This window comes from Columba livia, chromosome 16, assembly GCF_036013475.1.
Source record: "Columba livia isolate bColLiv1 breed racing homer chromosome 16, bColLiv1.pat.W.v2, whole genome shotgun sequence".
Lineage (NCBI taxonomy): Eukaryota > Metazoa > Chordata > Aves > Columbiformes > Columbidae > Columba > Columba livia.
This window is the reverse complement of record NC_088617.1, coordinates 8531848-8546683: the sequence shown is the minus strand read 5'-3', so window position 1 is coordinate 8546683 and position 14836 is coordinate 8531848. Positions and strand designations below refer to the sequence as shown.

General features: G+C 48.8%; 1 protein-coding gene across 2 annotated transcripts in view; it reads right to left on the bottom strand.

Annotated features, from left to right (window-relative positions):
- Positions 1–14836, bottom strand: part of LAMA5 (laminin subunit alpha 5) — an 89820-nt gene that overhangs the window by 46211 nt on the left and 28773 nt on the right. For both annotated transcript variants that reach the window (XM_065032386.1, XM_065032387.1), the window contains exons 3-6: positions 6118–6235; positions 2051–2169; positions 1630–1800; positions 1049–1146 (exon numbers count right to left, since the gene is read on the bottom strand). In XM_065032386.1, the coding sequence (XP_064888458.1) occupies positions 1049–1146; positions 1630–1800; positions 2051–2169; positions 6118–6235 (506 nt within the window). The remainder of the gene's footprint in view (positions 1–1048; positions 1147–1629; positions 1801–2050; positions 2170–6117; positions 6236–14836) is intronic.

Below are 14836 nucleotides of genomic sequence, written 5' to 3'. Positions count from 1 at the left end.
ATCTCTCCTCCCTCATCTTCTCTCCCTTCCCAGAAAGACCCAAGTCATTGCTATAGCCAAGCAATATCACGGCATTTCTATGTTAAAGAATCACTTTGCATCATGAAGCCCTTTTGCCCTGGTACGCAGGTGTACTGTACATCCAGCAATATCCAAGTATAAAACAAACCTAAGGAACTGTACATCCAAGTGTTTATGAACTTCCTTCCTTTTGTCAGAGAGTTTGGCAGACTAAGGCAGACTTGCTTACCAACACAGCTTTGTTTTAATACTTAGCGGCTTTAACCTTGGCTGGGACTCACTGGAATTTTCTTTTAGAAGATCCAAAAGCTCTACATGATCCTGATGAGAAAGAAATACAAGTTTCCCTCGTCCAGCTGAATCTACCCATCCCTTTCATAAAGGCAACATTCAGGCTGCAAACAGATGGCTAAGAAGCAACAGTTTCATGGTTTGAAGCAGGTCTTTGGCATTTCAAGTTGCCAAGGCGGATGGGAAGTCCCATGAGCCAAGTGTAGCTGCTTTGCATGCTCTTGCTGCTTCGCAAGCAATATATGTTTAGCTACATACATAATCTATCATTCTTATGAGTAGAACTGGACAGAGCAGAGTCTCTGGTTTCTTGGGAGACCATCTGTTTCTGAGAGTACTACCCCAATTCTTAAGAAGCCACATGAGAAGCAAGAGACTTCTCCAAACAAGCTCAGAAACCAGGGCTCGGTTTTGATGCAAAACCTCCACGTTCAACAACAGCATCGGCATCGCACACCCACCCTCCCATTCCAGCACTCTGCTCCCACGGGCATGACAAAGTTTCGGGCAGGGAAAATAGCTCAGGGTGCTGATCTGACTGAAAAACAGCCTGACAAAAACATATCATTTTTGCTACTTTGGCTAAGCAGGTTCCCAGTTTGTTCTCAGGGCAGAGTCATGGACAACAGTGCTGACATGGTTACCAGCTCAGGACAAGGCACAACTCACGCTGGTACCTTTCATTCTTAGCACAACAATTCAAACACTTTTACACAGAAAACTTTGAAAAACGTACCTGTAAGGGTCATTAGGGTCTTTGGCATCACAGACATCTGCGTGGCCATGGCAGACACAGCGCCCTCCAATGCTGATATCTTTGATGCTGTAGTAGTACTGGAGAGAACAAGAAAAGCTGGCCATTAATATCTGTATGAATAAGCTTCACAACTGCCCTACTCAGGATTCAGCAGGACTTTACCCAGTAAAACAACATGTTGGGCTATTTCCCTCTCAGTGACAAGCTAGACCTTGTCGGCTGCAGCATCTCTCCATGGTAAGACCGGCCACCACTAACAGAGCCCATTAGCTACAAGTCAGCTACAAGTCTCCCAGCACAGCCAACAAAGCCAAGTGACACTAAGAGGTGTTTCCCGGTTTCACATTGTTGGTGCTAAGCACAATTCTTCCCAAAAAGCCCCCAACTCCAGTCATGGCAGCAGTGGTATCTGCTGCAAACATCTTCAGCTGGAGGAACGCAAGCACAAAGAGAGGAAACCCCCACAGGCAACATCCAGAGATGTCTTCTCCCCAGAGGTGGCCCGCACAGCCCTCAAACACCTCCACCTCATTGGCAAGAGGTCTCAAGGCTTGCCTTACCCTCCTTGTCACTGTAGGGTCCCTTAAGGCTTTGCCCATCAGGTGCCCGAGCAGGGTGTTTGTCTGCAGGAATCGCAGTCTGATGTTGGTGGCTTTCGTGAAATTCCGCAGAAGAGGAGAGTAGGAGAAGTTCATGGCTCCCGGGCGCCCGTTTACCAGAGAGACAACAATCTGCCCATGCAAGGAAGGAAAACAAATCTGTGTCATCCCCTGGGATGGGAGGAAATTAATCCTTCCCTCAGCCAAACCCAGTCTTTACCTCCCTTCAAGACAACTGAATCAGTTCCCTGCCAATCTCATTTGGTTTAACTGAGTAGTTTTAAATGGCATCCAAAACTCAAGAGGGAACCAATTAATAAGAGTACATACAGACACTGAAAAACCTTGAAATGCCACGGGATGAAAATGTGCAACTACTCACCTCCCCATTTTCCAAAGGCACGATACGGGAGTATTCAGTGGTGCAGATGGCGTGGTCATCCTTGGTGATGCGATCCACAGTTTGCAGTCCAAACTTCTCGATGCAGTCCCTCTTGGAAGCTGTTCATCAACCAGAGGTGAGAGCACAATTCAGAGCTCTGTATTGATGTTCCCACATTGACCAACATGAGGGAAGGTGTATACTCTTAATTAAGCATTTACTATGTACAGGCTGCTTTGTATCGTTAACTCTGTCATTGCTAACATAAAGGTACTCCACCAAGGGAGGGAGTCACTATGAGAGTAATGGGCATGATCAGAATATCCCTCAAATCACCTAATTGTAGTGAATTAATTCAGAGATGGAAGGTGAGAATGGCCACTGTAGCTCCTGAAACCACCTGAAGAGAAACCCACCTCTTAATTTTGGCATTTAACTCACAGCTTAACCACGCTGAGCCCTAATCCTGGTCTGAATTTGTTGCTTTGCCAGCACTGGGTTTGCTACACCACTTCTGCTGAACTGGGGAAGGTCTGTTTGCTGCTAGAGCTCCCTCCCGATGCAGGAGCTTGTACCATCATGTTCATGTGGCTCTTTAACCTTTTGGGTAAGTCCTGAAAAGCGAGCCAGCACAGAGCCACACAATGGGAGGCATCACAAGCCACAGCCACCACTGCAGCACTGGTGGTGTTCGGGAGAAGCAGAGCCTGTGGGACACCTTGCCCTGAACTCTGCAGTCGCTCTTAAACACACACTACAAAGCAGAAATGCTGCAGCTGCCCAGAACCGCTCCTTGGGGACAGTGATCAAGGGCTCCTGCCACTAAGTGGCAATGCAAGGCTGGCTAAAGCCAGGGGACAGGCACAGCCAGGCAGTCACACTGCTGGCCCTGCAACCTGCTTTGGGGACACTGCATGCCAAGGAGTCTCCAAAGTAGCTGTAGGAGCATCCTGGCTTCCCTGCACAGCCACTCCTGCAAGTCCAGCACCCTTGTCCCCCCAGGATGCCCGACAGCCCCGTGCTGGCAGAGCCAACCAAACCACCGTGAACATTCCGGGGTAGTACAAGACGTGATTGTGCAGAGTGGTGAGCACTCACATCCACCCCTGCAAAAAACCTACACAGTGCTGCTCTCCAGCCACTCTCTGGGGCTGTTGCCCCAGGGAAGAGCCTGGGACACAGTCTACTTACTGCTCCCTCCCACTCCAATTTCACCTGCACCAGGAGCTGTCAGCAGTGTGTGCCAAAGCACACGTGCTCATGAGGGTGTTTCCATGGGGAGAAGTGGGAGTAAAAGGCAGCAAACACAACCCACTGCCCCTGCCAGCACTGCTCAGCTCACACAAGGAGCTGATGGGGACACGTTAGCCTAATTTATGGGAATAATCCTCCAAAATCTGTTGCAATGTGCCCCCAGAAGGCATGTCCCCCACTCCACACGCTGCCCTGGCCGGCTAAGCCAGGCAAGAGGACCAGGACAGGGGGAGCACAGAGAGATTCTGCCTCCGCTGCCTTCACCTTTGGCTTGCACCACCCACACCTCATCTCCAGCAATGTGGCCTCGCTCCATGAAACACTGTTTTGGCAACAGCAGGAGGTTGGCTGCATCCACAGGAAGACGATGTGGAAACATTTAACATCGTGTCTCTGGCCACAAAGCTTTTCTTCACCCGGTGCTTTTTTAAAGACCATTTATTCTGAAGCCCCAGGCGAGCAGCCGGTCACCACATTGATTTCCAGAACACTGCCATGGCAGGGCATGGAGACAGGATGCTCGGCAAGAGCAGATACTCCGGAAAACCAAAAAACTCCTCTGGTTCTTGCAGATCTACACAACCATGTGAGACAGCAGCTGAGCACTCTGAGCTAAAACAGAGCAGCACATCAGCCATAAACCACAGCAATGCTTTAAGGAAACAACAGGCTGGGGAAACCTGCTTATGCTCTGTAAAGGACGGAGCCTTGTTCTGTGCTATGACTGCGTTCCCCTCTGCAGTGACACTGCGCAGCACAGCGAGACAAAACAGGATAATCCTGCACAACACGCTGAGCTGGGCAGGCAAGGATCCACGGGGCCGGATGGACAGCTGGGACCACGCATCTTTCATGCCCAGTCCCCATTCGAAACGCTGCATGGGGAACCCTTCATGCGGATAAAAGCCACCGTAAATCTCTCCCCAGCACTCATACTTCTCCTTTGGTGGCTGAGGAACGCGTGGTGCCTCCCAGACGCGATGCCCGGAGGATTTCCAGCGCCACGGTCCCTCAGCCCCTTGCCCCAGGGAGCACATTAGCTGCACCAAAAGATGCTTTCCACAACACTCATTTCTTCCCTCCTCCCACAAAACCAAAAGCACTTCAACAGCCTTGCTGGGGGACGCAGGGCAGCGTGAGGACCTGAACACATCCCACAATGAGTGGGGATACAGGAGCAGCGCTGAGCCGGTGGGGATGGTGCCACCCACAGCAAGGCTTGCTGGAGTCTCTGTGGAACACTTACATTTCTGCCAGGCACCTTTAACCCTCTTGCTGAACTGACCAGTGTTTTTTTATTAGACCACCTACAGAATTCCCCATGCTAAAAATAAATCTCCGCAAAGGACTTCTTGTGCTAGCGAATCTGGCAGGTTTTGGAGCAGCCACCTCTTTATTTCCATGGGGATTTTCCACCGGGTTGTGTCACTGCACGCTGCTTCTCAAGGGGGTTGGTAACAAGGTCTGATGTTGCGGGAGGGAAGAGGACTCCAGACATTGCCACTACATGCAAAGAACAAGCAGAAGGGGCAAGAGCTCCCTGCTCAGCACCAGACCATGCAACAACATGACCATAACGGGCCCCAAGAGAGGCTTCAGAGCTGGAAGGGTAATTCTCAGAGATTTAAAAAAAGCAAAGCAAGCAATCTGACAGCAGTAATTTCCCACTAGTACACAGCAGAGGGGAAACTATCTGCACTGGAGAGGAGCTACTATGCTAAGCAACGCAGTGGGTAAAATATCACAGTGTCACAGTATGTTTGGGATTGGAGGGGACCTCAAAAGATCATCTAGTCCAATCCCCCTGCTGGAGCAGGAACGCCCAGGTGAGGTCGCACAGGAACATGTCCAGGTGGGTTTTGAATGTCTGCAGAGAAGGAGACTCCACAACCTCCCTGGGCAGCCTGGTCCAGTGTCTGTCACCCCCACTGAGAATAAGTTTTTCCTCAAATTTAAGTGGAACCTCTTGTGTTCCAGCTTGATCCCATTACCCCTTGTCCTATCATTGTTTGCCACTGAGAAGAGCCTGGCTCCATCCTCATGGCACTCACCCTTTATATATTTATAAACATTAATAAGGTCTGCAGCTCTTTCTTGCAAAAAGGCCAACAAAGCTAAAGCATGGGCTGACAGGTAAGCCAGAAATATGAGCCTTCAAGGGCAGCCCAGGGTGAGGCATCAGGTGCTTCAAGGTCTTCCCTTGCCAGGTTTAAGCTCTGGCTGCAGATCTCAACTCACATCTTCTCCCAATTAATGCTGTTGCCCCTGGGAGGGGACAAGTTAACAAGTTCCTTGGCATCAGGCTACCCCATAGACACTTTGGGAGAGGCTGTATCCCATCTCCAGTGCCGGTAAGTGCAAGAGGACTGTTCTGCCACAAGATTTTTCCGTTACAGCAGCCACTTGGAAGCGAGCTGCTGGTTTGCTTCTGGAGGAGCTGAAATACGTCAGCCTGGATATGGTACAGGGCAGACTGACAAAGGAAAGCAGGGAGGAGATGATAAGTAATCTCATGTTGCCAGACCTAGATCAGCAATGCCCAACTGTCGACACTGGTGCCAGCTTCAGCATCCACATAGATTCGGGTGGACACCAATACTTTAAAAAACACAGTCCCAGAAAGCAAAAAAGTCCTCCCGTCCTGAGGAGCACCACAACTTCACCCAGCTGCTCTGCTCCAAGCTTCAACTCTTGCAGCCTTATGGGGCAGAAGAAATCGAGAACACATACCAAATCACAGCAACGACACAGAAACAACTCCAAACCCAGTCTCATACTTGCCTCCAGCTCTCTTGTAACACTGGAATACTTACAGGCAAAATACTGCCAGGGCTCGTAGGTAAGGCCAAAGTCAGTAGATCGCTCCAGCACCCAGAGGTCAGGACGAGGGGAATTCGCAAATTTGATCAGGACATACGCCACATGGAAGAGCTGAAAGAAAGGAACACAGAGTTAGTTGGCTGCTCGAGGCATCGTGAAAGCCAGGGAGAGCTTAGTGGGATCCAAACCGAATAAACGAGCTGGCACTTTGCAGATCCTCCTGCTCGCAAGCAGCCCGTGGAGCAAAATCCTCTGTATCTAAAAGGATGGTGATACGACACGGCTGCTGGAGAGAGCCAGATAGGGAGCTCAGCTGCCACCGGTCTGAATGCAAACAAAACACAGACTTTGTGGCTACAGGCAGTACTCGGAGGTTGTGCTGGGCAACACCTTAGACTGAGCCTTGACTCAAGCAGGCAGCACTATAAACCAGTGCCCCTGCCCTACTGAGGGAATCTCATCCTGGCTTGGCAAGGCAAAGGCTTGGTCCCCACCGCAACATCTGCAAGGTGATCAGGAAAAGCTGCTATGTGAAGCTTTTCTAGGGTACTTGGCTTTGGGGCTGTTCTTGGGGTAACAGGTAACAAACACCCTGGACTGCTGCTTGGGTACATCCAGCTGCATCTTGCATCTGTCACAAAATTATCATTATTTTTTTTTAAAGCTCTCTACACGCAGCCCTGCTTCACCCACACAACCTGTGTTTTTGAGCTGGTTGCAGAGAAGTCCCAGCGCAGCTGCTGTTCCCCAGGTGCCACAGGGAGGGGAGAGCAGGAGACCCGCTTGGCTTCGGCACAGCTCCCATTTGTCTGGACGCTGATGTGTACACACACACCCTTGCCAAGAATAAAATAAACCTACTCTTTTAAAGAGCTAAAATATCAGTGCTAGAGAGAAACAAAAGCCCCAGCAGAATTTCCCTTCCCCGGCTGGCACGGGCTCGCTCCAAGAATCCTCACTCCATCATCCTGTCACAAAGTGATATTTAAAGGCAAATAAAAGTTCTCTTATCAGAGAAAATTCCTAATGTCAAACCCAAAAGGGAGTTTAGTAGTTGAAAAGCAGAGATTTATAGCTCAGGAGTCTCTCCTGTAGGAACATACACCCCCCAAAGACTAACAGGTAGCCAGAGGGACACCGCCGCAAGAGGAAGAAAAGGACGGCTCGGTGCCCATCGCAGCTGTAACCAGCTGCAGGAGGGTCAGAACAGCAGCCTGCACCTCACCCTGCCCCAGCCACACACAGCATCAAGCCACAGGGTGAGTATTAATAACAACATACCTCCAAAATAGCCCTGACAATCAATAGGAGACTTTTGAAGAGAAAAGAGAGACGAGGAAAAAGCGCTTGAATCTACCAAGTCATCCACAAAGTACGTGTCTTGCCACGGTCATTCGGACGAGGGGCCCAGCGCTGTCATGTGGGTACGGAGCAAGAGGATGGGGCAGCCCTGCGATTGGCACCGGCACAGTCTCCTCCTCAGGACACACAGACAAAAATGTCCTCAAGCTATATCAGAACTAAATCCAGCTAGGAAACCTGCCTGATCCTGAAGCACAACATTCCCCATATCAAGGGGGAAACAGACATCTTTTTCAAGTTGCTAAAAACTGGGAAAAAAACAGACCTAAATGCTGCCCTAATTTCCCTCTGCAACCTACGTGTTGTCAATGCTTACGAGCGCAAGTTTTTTGGGAGAGCAGCATTTTCTGCCCCCTTATCCTCTCAATAGAGTTGTTATTTTTTAGTGAAGCCCAAGAGGCTTCAGCTCAGGCAGCTGCTTTCTCTGTAGGACCAGTTCTCACAGCTTCACATCTGCCTCTTGGCACGGGAACAGGGCTGAGTACCAGCCAGTGAACTTACACCTTCTCTCCACTGTAAATCCTCCTCCAGCTTTATTCTACAGGGAATAAATTAACGCTTCTACTGGAATCTGGCATAGGCTTTTGCTGGACAAAATTCACCGCAGCTCCAGCATACCTGCCTGTGTTCTGGTCTCCGGTACTGGATCAGCCTCTGCTCCAAAGGAACAACCACAAACAGACAATTAGAAATGTGAGGCATATCTGCCTTCTGCATTTATCTTTTTGCAAAGCCAGCTATGAGTTTATAGTCAGAAAATCCCATGGAGTTTCTGGGGGTTCCTCCTTACTGTCCAGTCTCATGCTGGAAAGAAATGTTCCTAATTAAATGTCCTTGAGTCCAAACTCCTCGCACACTTCTAGCTCTCAGAAGTCCCCTGCAGAAGTTACGATCCAGTCACAAATCAGTGCATGGTGAGAGTTGTTTTTTGCACAAACACTGAAATGATGCAAACACAAACCTGGGGCTCAGTGCTTTCTAAAGTCAAAACAACGGCTGAAAAAAGAGCTGGTGCTGCTGGTCGCAAGCCCTGGAATAAGTGCTCCCCGGACAAGGGGCAGCAGGGTCAGGCAGTGTACAGGCTCATAAACTCAGGCTCTCTCTAGCTGAAAGAAGCAGCAGTAGATGTTTTTGGTACATTTTCAGTCCTGGGAGATGTGGGTTTGCGCATGTACACACACAAGGCACCAGGGAGAACTGTGTCCTTGTCCCCGGGAGTTCTCTGAAAGGCCAGTCCCACCCGCAGTAGCAGGATTAAATATCCAAGACAAGGTTGGCATGCTAACTTTTTATCTTTTATTGCTGCTTTCCCCAGGAAAAATCCTCTGGGTTCTTGCTGGATCAGTTGCAGTAACTCAGCTGAAGCCCAGTTCGGATATTCCTATCCTGCTCCTGCCCTCAAAGCCAAACATGACTCCCAACATGACTTCCAAACCCATCGTTAGCCATGCTGTGTGCTTTCAGACTGCTGCTGAATTTCATCCCAGTCATGACTGCAATTTTGGGACACAAAGAAGCCAGCCAAAATTGCACACCCACTCCTCTCCAGCCTGTAAGGGTTCAGATCTTTCCTACACAGAGCACAGAAAATACTCTGGAGTCTGTGACCACAGTGAACCCGACCCTGGAACAGGACCTGCATCCTGGTATTCAGAGGGATTTTTGTCAAACCGCCTGCCCCTCCATCCAACATCCTTATCTTGTAGAATATCACAGCCTGCTGGAAAAAATAAAGGCAGATTGCCTGTTTCAAGCGCATACGCTGAGAAAACTCAGAGATACAAAGATGGAGCAGTAGCTCTAAAAATAGAGCTGGCAGAGAAGCCAGACTTTTCATTCCATGTTTAGTTCTAGTACAGTTCTGCCCAACTAATATCGCAAGAGAAATGGTCGGGTTTTTTTTCCAAAGCCTTTATTTAGCTCCTATTAGCAATGAGATGAATAAAAACCTCTATACTTCCAGCCTCTTAGGCAATTTTTTTCCCTTCTCCATGGAGGATGGAGGTGGAACAGCAGATTTGATGCACACCCTTGTCTCCATTGCTCTCAGCACCTCTGAAAGCATGCCAGGTACAACCCAACCTTCAACCAATGCCTGGGATTTCATGAAATGAGTTTTGAGCCAGGAAATTCTGACAGGAGTCTTTTAATTAGCAACCAACTTTCTTTGAAAATAGTAACATCCCTATCTCCAGATGATGTTGCTGTTAGTGGTTTTGAAGCCTGTTTCCTTAGTAACAATCATTTGTGGCTGCCCCAGTGCCTGGAAGGATGGAGCAACTCCCAGAGCCAGGAAAGGAAGATGGAGATGAGGGCATTTCCTCCATCTCCCACCCACTCCATCCTTCAGTATGTTTGGACGATGGGCAGCTTCATCCAGCACCAAAATCACGTGAAAATATAATTCTGATCACTGCCCAGTGTGACAGTGCAAAGATTTGAAGAGTAAAACCAGGATCTGGAGAGGCAAGAGAAACTCAGCTGCTTTTGGAGCAGTACATTCTGTCTGTCTGTCCATGTATCCTCCTGTGTGAGCAGCACACGACGGCAAACTTGCACATTCCTGCTCTATTCCCTCCCTTGAGACACTGATTTCAGTTTTCCAGCTCTGGGAGGCACATGTGGAAACAAGACAGCAAGCTGGACCCAGCCACATCCCATGTTTCTTTGGTGAGGGATTTTTGGTGAAGCCTCCCTGATGTTCCTCCAAGGTGCCATAAAGCCATAGAGCAACACTGAATAAGCAAAATCAATCTTGAAATTGTTCTAATATTGGCAAATTGGTCCTCTGACAAAAAGGTACAAGCAGACTACGTTGGCTGGGAGCTACATGCAGCTCTGCTCCCAGCCCCGTAGTGCGCAGGGGTAGTTTATATAGCAAACCACTCTCTAATTTTCTGCAGGACAGATTTATTACCTTTGGCGTTGACTTATTAAAATAGCACCATGTAAAAACAAAGCAGTTCATCGCTTCCTAACCGCTGCTAAATATCCCCGTGGAGCACGTGTGTGGATAGCATTACCAGTGCTGCTGTATTCCTGCTTGGGATTTCCTGGAAGGATCGGACGGACCAGGCGAGCAGGTGTGCGGCTCAACGGTGCAGGGCACGGGCAATAAATCCCGCTCTTCAGGGGCACACGAGGCCTCCTGGATGCGCACAGCATGGCCGGGAGCAGTGGCCAGCCCAAAGGACTTCAGCACATGCACAGCGGGCACCTGTGGCATTTCGGGGCACTCTGCACCCCAGTCTGGGTCACTGCACAGCAGGGAAAGCAGGAAAAATCCAGATGAAGCATTTCAGAACCACGGTGGAAGGTGTGTTGTGGTGAGAGGTTTCTTTGTTTGTGTGTTTTTTAATGTTTCCCTGGAGCTTTCAAAAGTGACCAATGCGTTTCTTTCCTCCCAAGCCCACTGATTCCCCAGGCACCGCCTTGGTCTGATGCCGCAGCCACAAGCCCACCTGGAAGATACGGCAGAGGCCAGAGCCTGGATAGGGGTATCTGTCACAAACCCAAAACCACAGGCCACCTCTGTCCCCAGCCGGAGCACCAGCTACCATGGGCACAGTGAACACTCATCAGGCTTCAAACACTCAGCAGCGCTGGCACCACATCTGCTCTTCCCAGCAGTTGCAGAAGGTAAAACTAATAAGCAATCAAGCCTCTCTGAGCACCTTTTATCCCCACAAACAAGTGTGCGGAAGGTGAAGAAGCCCTAGAAAGCCAAAGAGCTTCTGACTTGCTTTGAACTTTTCCAGGTCAGTGATCTGCCCCTTTCGCATCTTTTGCCTGTAATCATTTATTCTCATTGAAGCAATGGATTTACTCATTAACAGCCTGACTGTCCCCCTGCTGAGCTCCTGCTGTCCCTACAGCACATTTATTTCTTCCTAGCCCAGAATCCTTTATTAAAGCCCCTCACATTTAGCTGCTGGTATGTGCCTACCTTTTATTTCCAAGCACACAAGAACTTTTTCAACCCTTCTAGGCAGTAAACGAAAGGTGCTTCCCCTCCAAGCAGGCAAGGCTTTTGTGCAGTCATTTTCAATAAAATACTCAAATACCTGAGACCAAACAAACCCCACACAATAAAAGCACAAAAGATAGTGTTTGAAAGACGGGTGGGTCCCAAAACACACACTTTGCCCGTTTCTCTCTTTTGCTCACAGCACCTCCTGCCCCATTCTCTCCTGGAAACCACAAATTCAGAACTACCAGCCACCGTGAAACCTGCTCAGTGCCATCACTAACAGCAACTGTGTTTTACAACGTTATTTTCTAATTAGTGCCCGCTCCCATTCTAAGTGGCCCGGCTTAAGTAAACAGCCGATAGAGCATTTTCCACAAAGGATTTTTTCTGTTTTTTAAACACCACCGAGGAGGATTTGGCTCGTTGACTTGTTTCACACACAGCACTGCTTTATCTCCACAGCATCCTCCTGCGCCAGCGGTCCCTCCGCAGCCAGGGCCATACACCGCTCCTGCCAAAAACCCTTTGGGGACCAAATCTGCGGCCCCTGGCACATGGCAGGACAGAGCGGTGCCATCGCCTGTGGCTCGGCGAGCCTGCACAAGCGAAGATTTGGATAGCCAGGCTTTAGAAATGACCACCAAGAGGGCAGCTGCAAGAGTCCAACATGCAGAAGGTTCAGCTGGCTGGCGCTAAGGATGGGAAAGACACGGAGGAGTCTGGGCAGGACAGGTTTGGGGAACACCCTGTTAAATCCATGCCTGCCTGGAGCTGCAAACAGCAAATGCCACCTGGCTACATGTGCAGCGTTCAGGGGATGCTGACACAACCACCTGCGCACACACCTGTGCTTCAAACCCAGCGAGTGGGTTCCCTTCTGAATTCAGAATCAGCCCAACAGCCACCCAAGTGTCACTTACTGGAGGTGTCACAGCAGAGCAAAACGCAGCCAGGGCAGAAGGGGATGGCTGGAATTCCTCGGGATGAGGCTTCAGTCACTTATAGATAAGGACTCACCCACACTAGGCTTTCACTGTGCATTAGGAGATAACCTGCACTTGGCTGCGATGGCCTTTGCACCTTCTATGCTGCTGGGAAAAGTGTAAAGTAACCCCTTAGAGACAAGAGTTAAATATTTGTCTTTCAGCCCAAACTTGAACGAGCATGCCCCTAGGGAAGGGCTAAGTGGGCCCTATACTCCGGATTTCACATTCTCAGATATTTACCTTTGAGGTGTCAATTATCTTTGGCTGTTAAACGCTCCTAGGAGGCTTCTCGGAACTTTTTTGGGAGTGGGCTGTTCTGGGAAAATATCTGCATTGTAATTAGTCACTGGCAGGATTAGCAGCAGTTCATACCAGCATCTTCCTCACAGTGAAATATGGTATTACTTAAAGAGAGGGGTAAGAAAAAAAGTGGCTTGAAGAAGAAAAATGGAAAATTACTATTAATCTCAGGGCTCACGGAGGCACAAGGAGCACAAGGGGTCGGCATGGATGGCCCCACCATGAAGTAACACGTGCTTGTGTTATATGACAGGCAGAAGAAGCCAAATTGCCTGCGAGTATCATGTAGATAGGTGAGCAATGAGCAGATGCCCCAGAAAGACCTGGTGTTCTAGAGGAATTTAACTGGAAGTCACTCAAATCCAGACAGATAAAATCCAGCCACACAAATAAATCCAGCCACCTACACAATGATGGCTTTGAGCAGAAAAAAATTCCACATTGTTCTTGGGGCTGATTTTCAAAGTCTCTTGGTGCATTGCCTTAATTCTCCTCCCTTGAACTATCAGGAGTTTGTGACTAATTTTAGTAAAATGACAACAATACAAGCAAAAACTAGTGATCCCAAAACATACAGAGAAATGTGCTTTTCTATAAATAGCAAGCAGGAACTCCCTGATTTTTCTAATACTAACTGGTGTGCTTGCATCCTAAATCTGAAATTGCTGAGAAAAAGCATGACTTGAGCGATGCAATCTGACAGCAGTTATTCGAGACAGCAAGAAGCAGCCTCTTCAGGGAGCTATCACTTGTCACATAAGTGGGTTTTTTTTTGGTAACTAATGGGAAAGAACTAACTCAGTTTTTAATGCCAGCTAGACTTTGAGAGGCTAATGGAAGAAAAAAATCTCCTTGAAGTGCCTCACCCCACCATGGCAAATTTTACTAATAGACAATTAATATGCATTAATAGACAATGAGGACATCTCTGATCTGGAAGGACGTGGCTTGCTGTCTCCCAGCGAGCTCCAGCATGGCACTGGTTCTGCAAATCAGCCTTTTAAGTCCACATCACTCTGCATTCGCCTGGGTTGACATGGACAAGGTTCCTCAAGAACAACTCACCCCAACACCACAGGGAACAATCTTACACCGATATTTCAAGAACATCAATAGGTTGCTTTGTGAAGGAAGACTCAAACAATGTACAATATACACGTATGAAGGAGAGGATGGCCCTACCTGGTACCTCCTTTTATCAACATGCAGCCTAACCAGGCAGAAATTATGACCTTGAGCGCAAAGAAAAGAAAGGATCCCATTAAAAGACCATGTTCATCCCCCTACCAGCCAAGGACAACACAGCCACAAAAGGATTTCACAAAGAGATTACCAGGTCTTAGCGATGTTCCCGATCTTTCTTGTTCCCTCTGAGCATAATTTAACAACTCTTGGTTAACTCAGTTAACTTGGTTAACTGCTCACCCAGCTGCATGCGTGCCGAGATGCAGCGAATAAAGCCATCCACAGTCACGGATTGTTTGCTTTTAAGACATATAGAAGGAATCCGTGACATTGGCAGCAATCGTGACAAAAACAAGTCATTAAGACAGGGCACATTCCAGCCCCAGATGTATGGGCACAGCTGTGAGAAAGCGCAGATCCAAGGGACAGCTCCACGGAGCTCAAATCTCCGGGGTACTCAGGTCCTCCGGGCTCTGTCCACGCTGCAGCCAGTGACCCTTGCTGGGAGGAGATGGGGACAGCAGATGGACATTTCTGATCCTCTCTCTCACAAACCACCACCAGTTCAGGCAGGCACAGTGTCTGCAAGATGCAAAGTGTTTGTATCCTAATAAATAAAAGTTAAGGCGAGGCTTCGATGGATTTGTGAGCAGAGCTGCCTCCCCCGACCCAAGGGCTCCCACACAAGCAGGCAGGAATTTCAGCACACGCCGGGCCAAAATTCCGCAACTTCCTCCAAACAGCTCCTCACTAAGAAATCTGGTCTGACCTTTCATATCGCTTCGTTCCTCCTGCTCCACAATTAAAAAGCAACAGCAACACAGTGCGCCCATCAATTGTTGCACAATTTCTGTACAGAAACAGCACAGGGCGCTTGGGATCAGCTCAAAGCATTGAAGTAAATCTGTG